General features: G+C 49.3%; 4 protein-coding genes, 1 non-coding gene and 1 pseudogene across 6 annotated transcripts; 3 read left to right on the plus strand and 3 right to left on the minus strand.

Moving 5' to 3' along the window:
* Positions 1-1,263: 1,263 nt before the first annotated feature.
* On the minus strand, positions 1,264-1,336 carry BC939DRAFT_t155 (annotated as a pseudogene). Its single transcript has one exon. The product of its transcript is annotated as a tRNA-OTHER (tRNA).
* Positions 1,337-1,453: 117 nt separating this feature from the next.
* Positions 1,454-1,534, plus strand: BC939DRAFT_t154. Its single transcript has one exon. It is a non-coding gene; the product is annotated as a tRNA-Ser (tRNA).
* Positions 1,535-3,190: 1,656 nt separating this feature from the next.
* Positions 3,191-4,854, minus strand: BC939DRAFT_461973 (uncharacterized protein). The gene has a single exon (XM_051557061.1). It carries the CDS (start codon positions 4,644-4,646, stop codon positions 3,294-3,296), a length of 1,353 nt encoding a protein of 450 aa, XP_051408735.1. The 5' UTR covers positions 4,647-4,854; the 3' UTR covers positions 3,191-3,293.
* A 1,841-nt stretch (positions 4,855-6,695) lies between these two features.
* On the plus strand, positions 6,696-8,679 carry BC939DRAFT_277951 (Six-hairpin glycosidase-like protein). Its single transcript, XM_051551184.1, has 4 exons — positions 6,696-7,127; positions 7,311-7,939; positions 8,040-8,068; positions 8,167-8,679. Exons 1-4 carry the CDS (start codon positions 6,998-7,000, stop codon positions 8,480-8,482), a joined length of 1,104 nt encoding a protein of 367 aa, XP_051408736.1. The 5' UTR covers positions 6,696-6,997; the 3' UTR covers positions 8,483-8,679.
* Positions 8,680-10,441: 1,762 nt separating this feature from the next.
* Positions 10,442-11,827, plus strand: BC939DRAFT_401059 (transmembrane amino acid transporter protein-domain-containing protein; the record flags this gene model as incomplete). Its single annotated transcript, XM_051552586.1, has 2 exons — positions 10,442-10,562; positions 10,677-11,827. The coding sequence occupies 2 exons, from the start codon at positions 10,442-10,444 to the stop codon at positions 11,825-11,827; spliced, it is 1,272 nt and encodes a 423-aa protein (XP_051408737.1).
* A 421-nt stretch (positions 11,828-12,248) lies between these two features.
* Positions 12,249-13,787, minus strand: BC939DRAFT_461983 (uncharacterized protein). Its single transcript, XM_051557062.1, has 5 exons — positions 13,622-13,787; positions 13,371-13,465; positions 12,888-12,997; positions 12,684-12,737; positions 12,249-12,569 (listed from the first exon to the last, which is right to left on the minus strand). The coding sequence occupies exons 1-5, from the start codon at positions 13,734-13,736 to the stop codon at positions 12,488-12,490; spliced, it is 456 nt and encodes a 151-aa protein (XP_051408738.1). The 5' UTR covers positions 13,737-13,787; the 3' UTR covers positions 12,249-12,487.
* Between the last annotated feature and the right edge of the window lie 1,110 nt (positions 13,788-14,897).

Genomic DNA, 14,897 nt, shown 5'->3' on the forward strand with positions numbered 1-14,897 from the left:
CGTGTAAGATCCGTAGCGTGGGCGCCCATGCTACCGACCGCCAATCCTTGATGTAGGTCCTCGTTCGATGCTGCAATGTCCACTGATAATGGTGCCGTACCGCGGACTGCAACTTCAGTATCTTCCTCAAGTCCAGGTCTGCACTGTGCGTTGCAAACTGTGCGTGGCATTTCAAATCATGGTGCTGCGTTGCGTCTAGCCTCCATAGTCCTGTATCGATCCCATGTGCTGCCTTGGCAACAGTGTCTGCAGCCTCGTTGCCACGGTGTCCAGCATGTCCTCGTACCCAATGCACAGATATACCTTGTCCTTGTTGCAAGAAGGCATAATGCACCATCGCCCACCACTGTGCATCTGCAGATCTCAAACGCTGCCTTGCTGTTGCTGAATCCCGCTGCTGCACCAACTCCTTGAAATTGTTGACGACTGTGAGATTGTCGATGTAGATGTCGACGTTCTCTTCCCTTGGGCTGATAATAAAGCCGACGAACTTGTGAATGAGGTTGTGCAGTTATATTTTTTTTTTTTTTTTTTTTTTATTCAACATGGCCTCCGAGAGAGAACAATCAGTGCTGGTTTCCTAGTGAATAGTCTCTGAGACTTGTGTCTATCTGGCCCTAAATCTTCTAGTGTGGCAGTCGCACCATCTCCAACAACTTCACTGTAACCTCCCTAAGCGTCCCGAGGTCTTTCTCCTGCGATCCGCTCGGCTAGCTGGCAGGCTCCTCACCTGCAAATCTGCCAAGACCATCTCTCCAATTGTAACCTGTACATCTGGGAGATGGTCTTGGTTTCTTGAGAGCACGGAATCCGTTCTACTGGCTTGCGAGCCGACTCCTCTACTATTGTAACATTTCCTCCTCCTCCTCGTCCCGTCTTTCCTCCACCTGAGGTCACTGGATGTGAGCTCAGATTAGCCTATTATAAAGTGGGCCTACTCACTTTTGAACTTATACCTGTAACCCCGGCAGGGGTAGCTAAGACGCATGCTGCCAGTGCAGTGGAATAACTTGTACACCCTGGTGTATAGCTGGGAAGTTCTGAACCAGCGCCTCTCGAAGTCCGGAGGCTAGCGCAAGGGCGAAATTTATTCTGAGCATTTTGTCAAGCGTTAAGGAAGGGGAAAGGAAACCCACAACGATTACATGGGGTAGTGCCACTCAATGTGGGGGTCGCCGGGGAAAGGAAACCCACATAACTGAAGTGGGGTAGTACGCCCGACTCATGCTCCAAATAAATTTCTATGCGTAGCACATATTACTGTGCTTTAACCAGGGCTCGAACCTGGTCCCTTCGCGTTACAAGGGAGGTGCCCTGACCAGTATGCTAACTGAGCCATCGGGCCGGACCATTGTGCAGTTATAGAATGTGTGCGAATAAGGAATCCATGCAATTAGAGAAATAAATGTATGCGGCATATATAGGTTCATAGAAATGAGCGTTCATCGGAGTTGTCAACTTGGCCGAGTGGTTAAGGCGTATGCCTGCTAAGTGTATGGGATTTCCCGCGCAGGTTCGAACCCTGCAGTTGACGCGAAACTATTTTTGCTCAGCCGCTCTCGGAAGCCCCACCTGTCCGTAGTGGTGGAGTGAGCTGTCAGTGGTAGTAGTCGTAATAGTGTGATAGTGATGGACTGCGCTGCCGACTCTTGTATTTCTGAGAATGATTTTATTTTTACTCTGGACCGACCAATCCTTAAAAGCGACGATCTCGCCTGAAGCGTCTGGAGCGAGCAGGCAAACGGAACTAGAGATCATCCTTAACCCCTCCGTCACAGACCCAACACGGGAGGTTTCCTCAACGGACTTTGAACAGAGCGAATGGCCCCACCGGGCAGGTCTTTGACTACAATATCGGATTCCTACAGCTATGGTCCTACAACCCCTAATTGAGCTGTTGGTAATATGTAGTACGAGAGCACTGAAACAGCATACTCCCTTCATCTTACCATAATCCCATCTTCACTTTGGGGTCCCCCGTGACATCGTTCTTGAATGTCGAGAGCTTGAAGATGAGTCCAGTGCTTGCTGACTGGCGGCGATAGTGATGCTGATAGCACTAGGATAGGGAGTAGCTCGAGAAAAAAACGCGAGTTGGGCGAGCTGTGCGTGTAGGGCTTGGACTTGCAGGACAAGGTGTGTTTGATAGCCTGAGGATAGCATTCGTATTGGGGGAGCGTTTTTTAACGGTCTTGCCCTATTATAAAGAGTTCATTCCAACGCTTAATCCTAGAATTCGATGTAAGAAGGAGAGAAAGAGCCGACATCGAAGGATCAAAAAGCAACGTCGCTTTGAACACTTGGCTGCCACAAGCCAGTTATCGCGGTGTCTGGTCTTACGCTCCAATTGGGAAGCAGATGTACGATTATTATTAAGGTAAACATTTATTTGCACACCTGTCTTTATTTCGATTTGGGTTTTCAGTTGCGATAGTAGTAATCTATGCTCCATAGTGCCAACGAAAAAGAGGTATGGTTCCCTCAACTGGACTGGGAAGTTCACAACGAAACTGTGGACACGGAGGGGTCTTTAGTAGCGGGTCTTTGTCGTTGCCACTATTTCCCGAAATAGGCACATGTTGAGTGTGGGCACTCTTTTTAGAGTGTGGTCGCCTGAACTCATGGAATTACACAACAAACAATCCAGATGTGGCGCCCTCGATACATAGTTGATTGTTGCCACGTCGCGTTCCAAGACAGGACGCTCAGACCACATTATTTAAGGGCGGCGTTGGCACGTGGAGAGCGGCCAGGACCTTTTCTATGTTAAAACTCGGGAGCACAGCTTGTACCGCAGACCGATTGTCCTAATCCCGGGGTAAGGAGGCTAGAACAGATATCTCAACCAAGGATCCGTACAAACTGCAGTATGACAAAGCCGCCTTGTCCAAAGACAGCACAGGAAGCAGGAAAAGGAGAGATACGGGGTGGAACAGAAGGTCAAACATGCTGTGCGGGGACAAGCATGGAGACAAGACATATCCTCAACTGTACAGTATTCCTGGCATGGATCTAGGGCGAGATGCGGTTCACTGAAGAACTAATACGAGAAACTATGCGGTTGGAAGAGGAGAATCTGGGACCAGTACTCGGCCGAAGACAGGAACAGAGCTTTATGTGGTGGGTATGAACTGTTCTTGGTGGCGATTTCCAGCAAAAAAAAAAAAAAAAAAAGGGGGAAGGAGAAATGGTGTATTATTTGACAAGCATGGATTGTTTTATTTACAAACTATTTACTGTAGATGATGGGCGAGATCTTTTGTTTTTGCTGCTGTAGCACTCAAAGTCCTATATTAGTAGTGGGATCGGTCGCCTTTGACTTCAGCATCTGCAACTGAAAAGCTCATCTCTTGACCGCTGTGAGGCCGCGGTAACTTGATACGTGGGGGCAGTGCAGGGGAAGTTGACACAAAGGGCACAGGCATCGGCATCGGCATATGCATAGGCACAGACATCGAGCTGTTCTGCTGCATTGGTGGATAGAATTCCTGCCTTGGATAGTTTCGTACTCCTGTGTACCTTGCCATCGGTTGAGGGATGATCTCTTCATCCTCGTCCAACTCCTGTTTATCTCCAAAGTACATCGGTTGGCTTTGGTTTTGGTGCGACAGCGTCTGTATGGGAACCTCCGTGTCCACATCTTGGCCACGCATCGTTGGTGAGTTATGATGGCTGTGGAATGAGGGCTGTTCTTGGTGTGGCGGAAGGTTGTTCCTGAACTCGTCCGACGAGCTTATTGACACGTTGTCGTCGGATGAGGCGTTCGATAGGTTCGAGCTCCTCTTTGCATCAAACATAATCGAGGCGCTCGAGAACCGCGAGGGATCAAAGTTGGGGTCGAAATCGATGATCGACGTGGCAGAGAAGCGGTTGTTATTGTTCGACTGACTGAAATCCAGGAAGGCCGAGAATCGGTTCGGGGCGACAAGACTCTCACCCTCTGCAAACTTGTTAGGATGTCCCGATTCCTCGTCTTCGTCCTCCTCGACCCCTATGGGAGCATTACGGCTGTTGATGGTTCCCTGGTTGCTGTGCTTGTTGAGGCTGACGCTGCGGTGAAGCGAGCTCTTGACCTGGGCAGCAGGCGCAACCACAGTCGCGGAGCGGGAACGAGTAGACCGGCCAGATAAGGATTGTCTGGGTCCCAGCTCCTCCTTTTCATTGATGGGTTCGTCCGAGGTGAGGGAAATCTGCTGGAACTGTCCCAAGGACTCCTCACGCTCCAATGTTCGGCTCCTATGATCTCCTGCGCCCTTCTCGAAGGCAATCGGTGCAGATCGTGTTCGGTGATGGACATTCGAGGGTGGTGACAGGTCCTTGGGAGCAGGGGCAGCAACGAGGGTCGAAGACGAACTATGTCTCTGGAAGTACTTTTCAGTCTTTTCTTGGTCCATGAACGTAGGCAGGAAGCGCTGGAGCTGGCCGATCCTCCGCGATGCGCGTCGTTTACGGACGCAGCAGAAAAAGAGCGCGAGGGAAAGAATGAGCACGAGTGAGCCCCCGACTGCTGTTGCGACGACGACGGTCTTGTTATCGGGGGGAGCTGGTCCACTGTCATCCGACGGGGGAGCGCGCTTGTAGTGAGAGAATGGCAATCGGTTTTGGTATATGCAATCCATTGGATCCACGACGCAGGAGGGTGCCATGTTGGTAGTTTGATACGTGACAGAAGGGTTTATGTACAAGAGGTGTGCTTGAATCGCAGTCTGGTGCCTGGCGAAATGTTGTTGCTTGAGCAGAAGCGTTGGGGCGATTATGGCAGAGAAGTAAAGATAGCACGCACGGATGAGGAGCAAGAGGGACAATGGAGAGGAGCAAGCGGTGTCGTCGTCGTCGTCGTCGTCGTCGTCGTCGATTAAAGAACAAAAACACGAGTAAAGAGAAAAAGAAGAGGGGGCACTGCATTATTCATGGACATATAAATACATTTTTAACGCGTTTGGTTGCCGTGTCCATTCCAGTCCCTGCCGGTGGTTGGTTGGTTGGCATGGGCGCAAGGCGAGGCAAGGCGAGAAAAGGTCATTGGATGCCTGTTGATTCTCCTAGCCTAGCCTGGAACTGCCTTCCGCCATCCCGAGTTGGGCAATGCTGGATGCTGCATGACAACAGAGATATCGAAAAGGTAAAAAGGGTCAGTAAAGACAGCGGTATAATATAGGGCGTACATAGACACACGGACGGGGAGGGGAGAGGAGGAGGGAGGAGAGGGATGGCTATGTTGTCTACATGCATACGCCTAGACAGCCAAAAAAAAACCCCTCCCCTCCACGAGCCAGCCCATGCATTCTGACATCGTATACAAACTCAGAAGGTTGGCTGTGGACACGGGCGCTGTTCCTCCCTCTTCAAGTCGATTCCCTGCTGATAGATTACTAGTCTATTGGAGGTCATTTCTTTCTTTTGGGTCAAAGGGTGGGTGTTGTGAACTACTCGCGGTTGTAGAGTCTACCGTGCGAGTGTATGTGTGCGAAGAAAAGGTGTTATTTTTAGGGCAGTGCGTTCTTTCTTTCTACAACACCGCATGGTCTCCGCTTCTTTTTCTTCCTTCTTCAGTAATGAGCGCATTGTTCAACCGACAGATCAGAAGACGAACAACAACAGCGGCAGTACACAAACACGAGCTGGGAAGAGAGAGACCAAAGAAGCAAAAGACAGGAGAAACCGATTTATTTTTATCACACCGACTACCACAGGGCGCACATGTACTAAAATAGATAAACAAATACAGCAGTGGGCATAGACCTGTCAATGCATTGCCGCCCCTATCCAGGACTGCAGCTGACAAACAGGCTGTTTACATGCTTACAACACAACACCACACCTATGCGTCCTATCTATCCTCCTATCCTATTCTACATGAACAGCGCACCATGGTCATCATTCCACCTCCCATCCCTGCTGTCTTGTCTCATTCATGTCTTGTCTCATTCATGTCTCTCCCTGGGGGGTAAACTACGAGGAGATGTACCATGTCCACTCTAGGTGGATAGGATACGGCGTTGCATTGTAATGATGCCGTGTGTATATGTGCAGATGTTGTATCGGGGCTGGCTGGCTGACTGGCTGTCAAGGTCTGCTGTATGTATGTAAAGAAGATCAAAAGTTGATTGGTCAACGCCACACATCTTTCTGTGTTGTTATGTTGTGCGCCATTGTACTCCCGCAGCCTGGTCTTCATGTACCACAACGGGCCTTGTTCAACTCTTCGACCGGTGGCAGTGTCCAAAAAGACAAAATCATCAAACAATTGCTGCTTCGCCTATTGGGTAGTTAATATCTGTCGTTATCCCGATGAAAAACTATCGCGCGTAGTCTGCAAGCTAGCCCTGTAGCCCAACACAGCCTCATCTATAGGTTTAGTCTAGGTTAAAGGCAGCCCAATTACCCCCAAATCCAAGAGAAAGGTGGGGAGGGGAAAGGGAAAGGGCTGTAGAAGCACAACGTGTGGGATATATGGTGTCCATCTTGGAAAGGAATCGGGTATAGACTCAGGTACAGGACATGGGCTTGACCGCGCGGTATCACTTTTTACCAGGATTGAGACTTGGCTCATATTTTTTCTTCGTGTCACTCCTCTCCATATTACGTATCCACAGCATGGAACCATTGAATGCTCTGTTCCTGCTCTCTTGACATTCAATAGGGTGCACAGCGCGCACCTTTCCTTGCAGTGAACATTGTTCTTCCGACTGCCCCGACATATCCGGCCACAGCCCTCCCCAGGGATTCATAGGAAGCCCGATAGAATGATTAAATGACGCAAAGTAAATTGCGGCTGCAGCCGCGAAATCGATACGAGAAGGGAGGGGGGAGCCGATAAAAATACAATGGTCTGAGAGGCGAATGTGGATGTATTAACCAGCATCTCTTTTTATCCCTCATTCCAACCTCACCGACACCATTCATTCATCCCTCATCGACATTGCTGCTCACGGAAACCTTGTCAGGAGAAGCAGAACCCCCCACCAGCGAACATAGGGCTTACGGATAAAACAGGATGCCTTCAATTGACCAAAAGTACCACCAGTGGCGCGCAGATTACGTGCGAGCATGGGGCGACCTACTCTATATCGACTACAATAAGAAGGGCGAAGTCGAGCAGAAGAACGCTATTACTTGTTCTGAAGGTACAGCATAGCAATAACAATGCGCCATCCAACGGAAACGAATTTTTTTCTTGCACTGCCGCCTTCTGCATACACAGCCTGCTCGTCTGTTTGTGTGCTGTTTTTCTTTGTCGTTGTTAGCAATTAGGCAAGTGAACCCTAACACTGACAATGCTCCTTTACGTTTGGTTCTTTTCCATATAGCAATTGGATATGGCATGTTGATCTCGGTCTTGATGCGCAACCAGCAGGACTTTGACGGACTCTTACGCTGGTTCTTGCACTTCAGGAACGCCAATGGACTTTGTTCCTGGCAACAGATCGACGACAAGCACAGCCAGACCTACTCCAACGCTCCGGACGGTGGCTGCAACTCTGCAACGGACGGCGATATCGACATCGCAACCTCTCTATTTTACGCTTCCAAGGCCTGGGGTCGCTCTCCCTGCGGTCGCTACGACTATCGACAGATCGCCATCCCCCTCTGCAAGGCGATTTGGGACCATGAAATCAACCACCATACCTTCATGCCCACGCTCGGAGATTGGGTCAAAGTCCCCGAGTACTCGGGTGGAGCACAGTCTGGAGAGGAGAGTGCGTACACGGATGTTACACGACCGTCGGATTTCATCCTGTCAGGATTCTTGACTTTTTACAACGAGGATCCGGAGAGGTCGTCACAGTGGGCCAAGGTTATGGACGCCATTGTCACAACAGTGCAGCATCAGGTGCAGTTGAATCCCACGGGGCTGATTGCGGATTTCTTGAAGCTCGCAGCTAATGGATATTTTGAACCATCGCGGCACAAGATCCTCGAGAGTGACAATGACAAGGTAAAGATGACGGCAGGAACAAGGAGTTGGATCAAGTACATGTTGTGGCGTCCTGTTATATTTGACACTCACCGTGCCATTGATTTTCTGCTATCAATAGGATTATAATTGGAACTCTTGCCGTGTTCCGTAGGTCTTGACAACTATTTGTGTTTCATGTTTGATGTACTGCTGAACCTATAAGGCTCTAACAATAACCTGCCAATGGCTTTCTTCAATGTCAACAGTTGGCGTCTCTCGGTCTACTATCTTCTCACAATGGATGCAAGAATCCAACCAGCATTGATGGCCATGTCATCCTTCTTCGGATCCCTGCCCGAGATCCACGCAGGATATCATTTGAACGGTCATAGGATCCACGACCGTAGCTACTCGGACATGTCCTACACTGCCCCGGCATCGATCGTTATGTGGACGATGCGCCATCCAAACCTGGCGCAGGTCCAGGCCCAAATGGAGGAACTTGAATCGGACAAGTCCTATTTCGGCGACTCGATCCAGCTCCTGTGTCTCTTGCAGGCGAGAAACCCGAAAGGATTCTAGTCGAGGTCCATCAAGAGATGAGCATGGGTGGTATTGGTCACATCATGCATGGGAGTTCACCGCAGTAAAGCTGAGAAACAGTAATAATAAAGCACCATCGCGGTTCGCTCGCTCGCTTTTCATGAAAATTAAGGATCTGAAGGAACTACCTGCAAGCGGGATCGGGTCTTTGCCTGCGATAGATCGGTATGGATACCCGCGTTTTTGTGTCCTGGAAAAGTGCTTTTGAGGTCATGAGGACAGGAAAAGCCATGTGGACGATATTTTCGCCCATCGGATATTTGCTCCGGCAGATGCATGGACGCGTTTTTTTATCCCTCTTTCTCTAGTCCGACTGTGTGGACACCAACGTCTTGACTCATAACTCATATGAGTATACGACAGCTGGCGCGTCATGCCCTTCCCATCCCAAAAGTCGGAATTGAGAACTCATAGACGGGGCCTGAATTTGTGGGCTTGGGCTGTCTTGTCGGTACTCTCGTTCGATCGGTTCGAGACCCTGACCGTGGGATTGGGCGCGGGAAGAAAACCAGCTCACATGCTCCAGGAACCACCTTGCAGGTATGGACTCAACCAATGAACACGAGCCTGACCTTACAATAGGGTCCACGAGGGGGCGCTGGACGAGGCGAACCACCCCTCATTTCCCGATGAGCAAAGAGCAATCCTAGTGATCTGGATCAATGGGGCTTCTGGATGGGGGGAGGGGTTTCAACTCCCGATCTAGGAACGAGCAGAAGGATGCGCTTGAAGCATGACAACGAAGGAAGGACTTTGAATATTTGAGGGCGCCTCATTGGCCAAAGGCAGCGAGACCCAATCATTCTGCTTCGGAGGGTTTAGCTGTTTGGCCCCTTTTCAATAGTGGATCTGACACTCATTCAATAAAAAAAACCCTCCTGCACCTGCTAGCCAGGCACCTTTTTCCAGTCAGAGAGGCGAAACAGCGCGGACAAAAAAAAGCTGTATCCAACCTGCAAGTAGAGTAGTCTGTATTCCAATCTAGATATCGTGTGTACTTTACGGCCAAGGGTAGGGGTAGCCGTTCAGCCTAGATTCATGCTGTCCCTCTTTCTCTCATATTATGGTTCATAGTAATACAGTCCCCAACAGTGGGTCTACGTTCATCTGGCCATGTTGATTACCATATGTGTTCGTTCGCTGGACGAAACGGTCTAAAGACATTCGTTCGTGAGAGGAAACGATCTGAACATGTGTGATGGTGTGATCGTTTTTTTCCTCCGGGGGCTGTGTTGTATGAATATCCTGTACAAAAACAAAAAGAAAACAATGGCGATCTGTTGTTGTTGTTAGACTGGCGGTGATAGTAGTGGTGGGTAGTGGTGGTATGTGTGCTTCTCATGTGTTTGCAGGCCTGCTTGAGCAGCCCCCGTGGGCAGTTGGTTTGTTTGTTTCCCAGGTTTGTTTGGGTGCGCTAAACGAGTGGATTTACTGGTCTGTCTCCACTTGAGGAGCGAGGTGTACACTACGACACACAAACTAGAAAAAGAAGGAAGCTCTTTGTATTTCTGGATTCCAACCAATCATATCAGCCAGCCGAATTTCTTTTATGCCTTTTCGGTCCCTTTGGCCTTGTCTCTCGCGTGCGACTGGTCCTCCTCGAAAATGGAAATAGTACGCAAGTGGTAGAGGTATGTATGTACTCACATGTACCCGTGGTTGCCAAAAGGGCGGCTGTCCCCTGGTTCCTGATATAAAAAGGAGGAGCGGATCCGACAACCTTCTCCTCTCATTCCTTCGTCTCTCTCTCCTTCACTCTCCACATTCCCTCTTTCAATCTCCTCGATCTTCGGATCTTCCTCCTCTCTTTAGTCTCTTTTATTACCTAATACAGTTTCTTCTCGACTATACCCCTCCCCATCTACCATCACCACCACCACCACCACCACCGCCACCATCACTTCTTCAGTCATCATGGAAAAGCACGAGGCCACCGAGATGTATGAAGTGAAGAGCGTCAAGAGCGACAGGGAGTCCGTCCAAGTCGATCTCCTCGCGGAGAGACCTGAGCAGGGATCCAGCTTTCTCGCTTATGCGAACGTCGTCTGCGTCGTTGCAGGTAAACACCCTGCACCAAACAAATAGCACACAGCCCGTAGTTCTGTTACACAAAGGGGTCCACAAATCTTAACCGCTTTTACCTGATTCGTCATCACTTCCCTTTGTCCTACAGGCACAGGCACGCTCGGTCTGCCTTACGCCCTCAAGCTGGGCGGCTGGATCGGCGTCGGCATCCTCCTGCTCTCGCTCCTCATGTCGATCTACACCGCCATCCTCCTCATGAAGTGCCTTTACTACAACGGCAAATACCGCCTCTCGTCCTACCAGGAAGTCGGTCGTCACGCCTTCGGTCGTGCAGGACTCATCGCCGTCTGGTTCTTCCACACCTCGATCGTCATCGGTGCCCCCGTCATGTACCTGATCCTCTCCGGTACTGAAATGAAGGGTCTCGTCGCTAACGACGCCATCAGCACCAAGGCCTGGATCTGGATCTGTGCCGCCATTGTCGCCATCCCCTTCGTGGCCATGAAGACCCTGAAGGAAGTCGCTGTCATGTCCGTCTTTGGTGCGCTCGCAACCGTTGTTCTCGTCATCGTCGCTGTCCGCGGCTCGATTATCGATCTCCACAATCCCGCCTACGCCAGCGTCGTCCATGATAACGTCATTCTCGCACACTTGCCCACGACCGTCGCATCCATCTCTATCTGCTTCGGAGGAAACGTCGTCTACATGCACGTTGAGGAGGCCATGCGCTACCCCCGCTCCTGGAACCGTGTCGTCGCCGCAGCCCTCGCCACCTGCTCCATCCTCTACATCGCCACCGCCATCCCCGGTTACCTCACCTACGGTTCCGAGGCCCAGTCCCCTATTCTCGCGAATTTGCCCAACGATACCGCGACCAAGATCGGAACCGTCGTCATCATCATCCACGTCATCCTCGCGGCCCCCATCCTCTTGACCTCCTTCGCCCTCGAGTTTGAGCGTCTCCTCGACATCACGGTCACCCGTCGCGGCAAGGTCATGGAGCGCGTCTACCGCACGATCTCCCGTCTCATCCTCGTCGGAATCTGCGGTGGTATCGCCTGCACGGTCCCTTACTTTGGTGACTTCCTCTCCCTCCTCGGAGCCCTCGGCAACTGCACGTTGATCTTTGTCTTGCCGATCCTGTGCTACTTCAAGTTGATCGGATGGAGACACCTGAAGTGGTATGAGCTCCTCTGGTGCGCCATCATCGTCATCATCGGTGTCATTTCCGCCATCATCGGTTCCATCGATGCCATCAAGGCCCTCAAGACCGACTTCCAGAACGATAATTCCAACTAAATTAGATCTGGACCTGGGAGTCTTCTTTTTTTTTCTTATTCCCCCCTCTCTCTCTTCGTTGTGTATATTACAATGTCTTTCTCTCCCTCCCTCTCCCTCTCCCCTGTACAATAGTCCTCACTCTAAAGAGCCTTTTATTAAAAACATGAATAACTTATGCTATTACAACTACAACTACAATTACACGAGTGCTGTAAATACATGTCATTCTTGAATATCCTCTAGTCCTGTCTTTGCTTAAAATGCTGCAATGTTGCAATGCTTCAGAGAATAATTCACTTTTGGAAACACAAAGAATATAAGGAAACAAGGCTTAAAAGGAGTATACAAAAAAAAGAAAAAGACGCATACATTTTTCACACAATCGCCCAGTCCATTCAAAACATAAAACAACCGACAAAGACCATTAACAAAATATATATATATTGTTTAGCATCCCAAGGATCATACCCTGGCATGCTGTATATTTGACACATTCTTTTATTTTAGTAGTGGGCGTCTAACAAAAAAAGAAAAAAAAAAGAGAGAGAGGGTAAGCGGAGAGGAGGGAGAGAAAAATGAGGAAGGAGGGTAGGTCGTGTGCATAACGACCTGAGACGAACAAGAAGTGTAGGGGAGAAAAAAGAAAAGATCGGCAATACGAAACGAGCACGATTGACTTTAATGGTACTTGGCGACGACATTGTCCATCGACACTGCAGAGCCGGCCTCGATAAGTTTGCCAGAAGCATTGTTCATCAAGCTATCAAAAGGGAAAAAAGTGTGCCGTGTTAAAATACAATGTCCTGTTTAACATATATGCTCTCACGGAAGAGATACAACCAATGAAGCAAACAAACAAGTTCGAGATACGTACTCAGGGTAGCGAAGCTGAATCTTGGGAGGAAGAGAGGCTTCATTGAAGAATTTTCTAAAAAAAAAAAAGAAAAGAAAATGCGCACATGCACATAATCGCCAGCGATGAATAACAATATCTTCCCGATCTCAAGCTGCATATCTTCTTCGTTTTTCAATGTCCAACATCAAAAAGGAAAAAAAACCCCCTGGTTTCCTCTCATACCTTTCCTCGGCGGCCTGCTGGGCGAGCTGGATGTGGTTCTGGTTGAGGCGGTTGGACTCCTGCTCCGAACGCATGTAGTACTCGATGTAGCGGGTGAAAGGGTGCTTCTCCTATTTTTCATAGACATCAAGACGTACAGTGTATGTCCAGAATTCCTCGTTAACAATCGCTCTCTGATATTCTCGTCGATAACTTCCCAAAGCGTACAATAGAGATGCTATCGACGCGATCCGTTTCCTCCTGCCATTTGTACGAAAAAATAATGAAATAATCGTCGAGTCCTATGGTCGAAATTTGCCTCAAAGATACCCATGTCCCGCAATTGCTGATCCAGTTGCTGTACGAAAACATAGTTCCCCTGACAAAGTAGTATCCAACCAATGCAGCAACGGTAATCTGATTCCGATAGCGATTGTGTTGCGCTGAATGTATCCATGACATCCTGCTCCTGCTCCAATTGCTTAATCTGTCAGGCTCATTTACCTCGCCCTGGTTGGTAAGGTGCTCATCGATACGGGACCAAGCGATCAATCCGACAACAGCGAGCAAGGTCAGCTTGAAGCCCGATGAAGTAAAACCTATTATTTTATCACCATCCAAAATGTTAGCTTCCCATCAAGAGCTGTTTCGCGGTCCGCATAGACTCTTTCCCAACACGCGATGAAACAAAGGACGTGTCCAGATGATTCACTTCCAGAGTCGATCCGGTGTGTGTGTGTATGTGAGATCGGTACCTTCTTGAGTAGGAGGAGCCTCGGGTCCGTGATGGGCCGTATGGGAGCCGAAACGCTTCTGAACAACGCGAGTCGAACGAGTGGCAGCAACGCCTGCTCTGTAAAGAAAAGACATGGTTGCTGAATAGGAGGAGTGGTGGTATTCGGGGGGATGTGTGTTGCAATGGAGGGGGTTGATGAATTGCACCGAAACCCGGACCATAATACATTTCGGACCTAATGCGTCACCGAAGAATTTTTTGTACGTGTTTGTATCTCCCATACCATTTATTCTGTGGATCTCGACCCTCTTCAACAAACTGCTTGAACTATGAGTTTAATGAACTTTAATGCATATGCGCTTTGGGACCATGTCAAAGCACTTTTTACGCCATCCTTTCAACTTTTCTAAGCGCCCTATCAAGACGCTGTAGCCCCATAACGAAAGTAAAAGGATCTGAGCTTCGTCTAGCAATCTGGATTTGCTTGAGAAATTCGGATAGCCGAGGCTAGCAAGACGGCGCCGCACTGACGGGAACTCCTTTTGGACAATGGCCATAAGAACTAACTTGCTCATCGTATTATGAATGAGTGGGATGAGCCAGAGTCTATAAGTTCGAAAGACCTACAAAAAGCAGTCGGTGGTCTTACTTAGTGGAGGCCGCTGTACAATATTGATAATAGTTTTCTTTGATGGCCTTCATCGAACACCTCGGAAAAATAATTGTTAGGAGTAGATCCTCCTTGGACTCCAGTGCGTCAAGTAGGATGACATGGTGTTTGGTGGCGGCGAGGACATGGATGGAGACGAATCAGATAGTGAGCGCATCCGCATCCGCATTGCTGAACTCGACAGCATTTTTGACCCTTGATGCTCTTCTTGAGGCTGCTGACTGTGTCCACTAAGGAGACAGTGGAGTATCAGAATGTCGGCCATGGTGGATGAATAAATGATTGAGAAGCGGTGTGGGATTGGGAAAGACGAGCAAAAGGTGGATGGGAAGGAGTGAACGAAGGGAAAGAGAAGATGCAGTGATGGACCATTGGCGCGTGTGTGGGGTAAAACGTTTTGATGCTGCGACGCACTCTTCCTTTCAAGACGTAGACAGTTTCCTCCTCTTCCTCCTTCAATACAAGGCTGATAACGTGGATCGCAGAAGCAGACGTTAGGTAACAAGAGATCTCACGGACAACAATCCATAAGCACACTCGGTAGCTGTCTCATCGTTGAAGTCAGGAAGGTTGATACAGCCGAAAGCGGCCATGACCCATGGCGACACTGGCGCAGGAAATGATG

The sequence above is a fragment of the Gamsiella multidivaricata genome (assembly GCF_025024155.1).
Source record: "Gamsiella multidivaricata strain RSA 2152 chromosome Unknown BC939scaffold_69, whole genome shotgun sequence".
Classification (NCBI taxonomy): domain Eukaryota; kingdom Fungi; phylum Mortierellomycota; class Mortierellomycetes; order Mortierellales; family Mortierellaceae; genus Gamsiella; species Gamsiella multidivaricata.

Coding starts and splice junctions, on each gene's coding strand:
- BC939DRAFT_461973 (XM_051557061.1), bottom strand. CDS start 4,646: ATGGCACCCTCCTGCGTCGTGGATCCAATGGATTGCATATACCAAAAC.
- BC939DRAFT_277951 (XM_051551184.1), top strand. CDS start 6,998: ATGCCTTCAATTGACCAAAAGTACCACCAGTGGCGCGCAGATTACGTG. Junction 7,128..7,310: donor CGCTATTACTTGTTCTGAAG/GTACAGCATAGC, acceptor TTTTCCATATAG/CAATTGGATATGGCATGTTG. Junction 8,069..8,166: donor TGGAACTCTTGCCGTGTTCC/GTAGGTCTTGAC, acceptor CAATGTCAACAG/TTGGCGTCTCTCGGTCTACT.
- BC939DRAFT_461983 (XM_051557062.1), bottom strand. CDS start 13,736: ATGTCTTTTCTTTACAGAGCAGGCGTTGCTGCCACTCGTTCGACTCGC. Junction 12,738..12,887: donor CAGCAGGCCGCCGAGGAAAG/GTATGAGAGGAA, acceptor TTTTTTTTTTAG/AAAATTCTTCAATGAAGCCT. Junction 12,570..12,683: donor ATTCAGCTTCGCTACCCTGA/GTACGTATCTCG, acceptor CCCTTTTGATAG/CTTGATGAACAATGCTTCTG.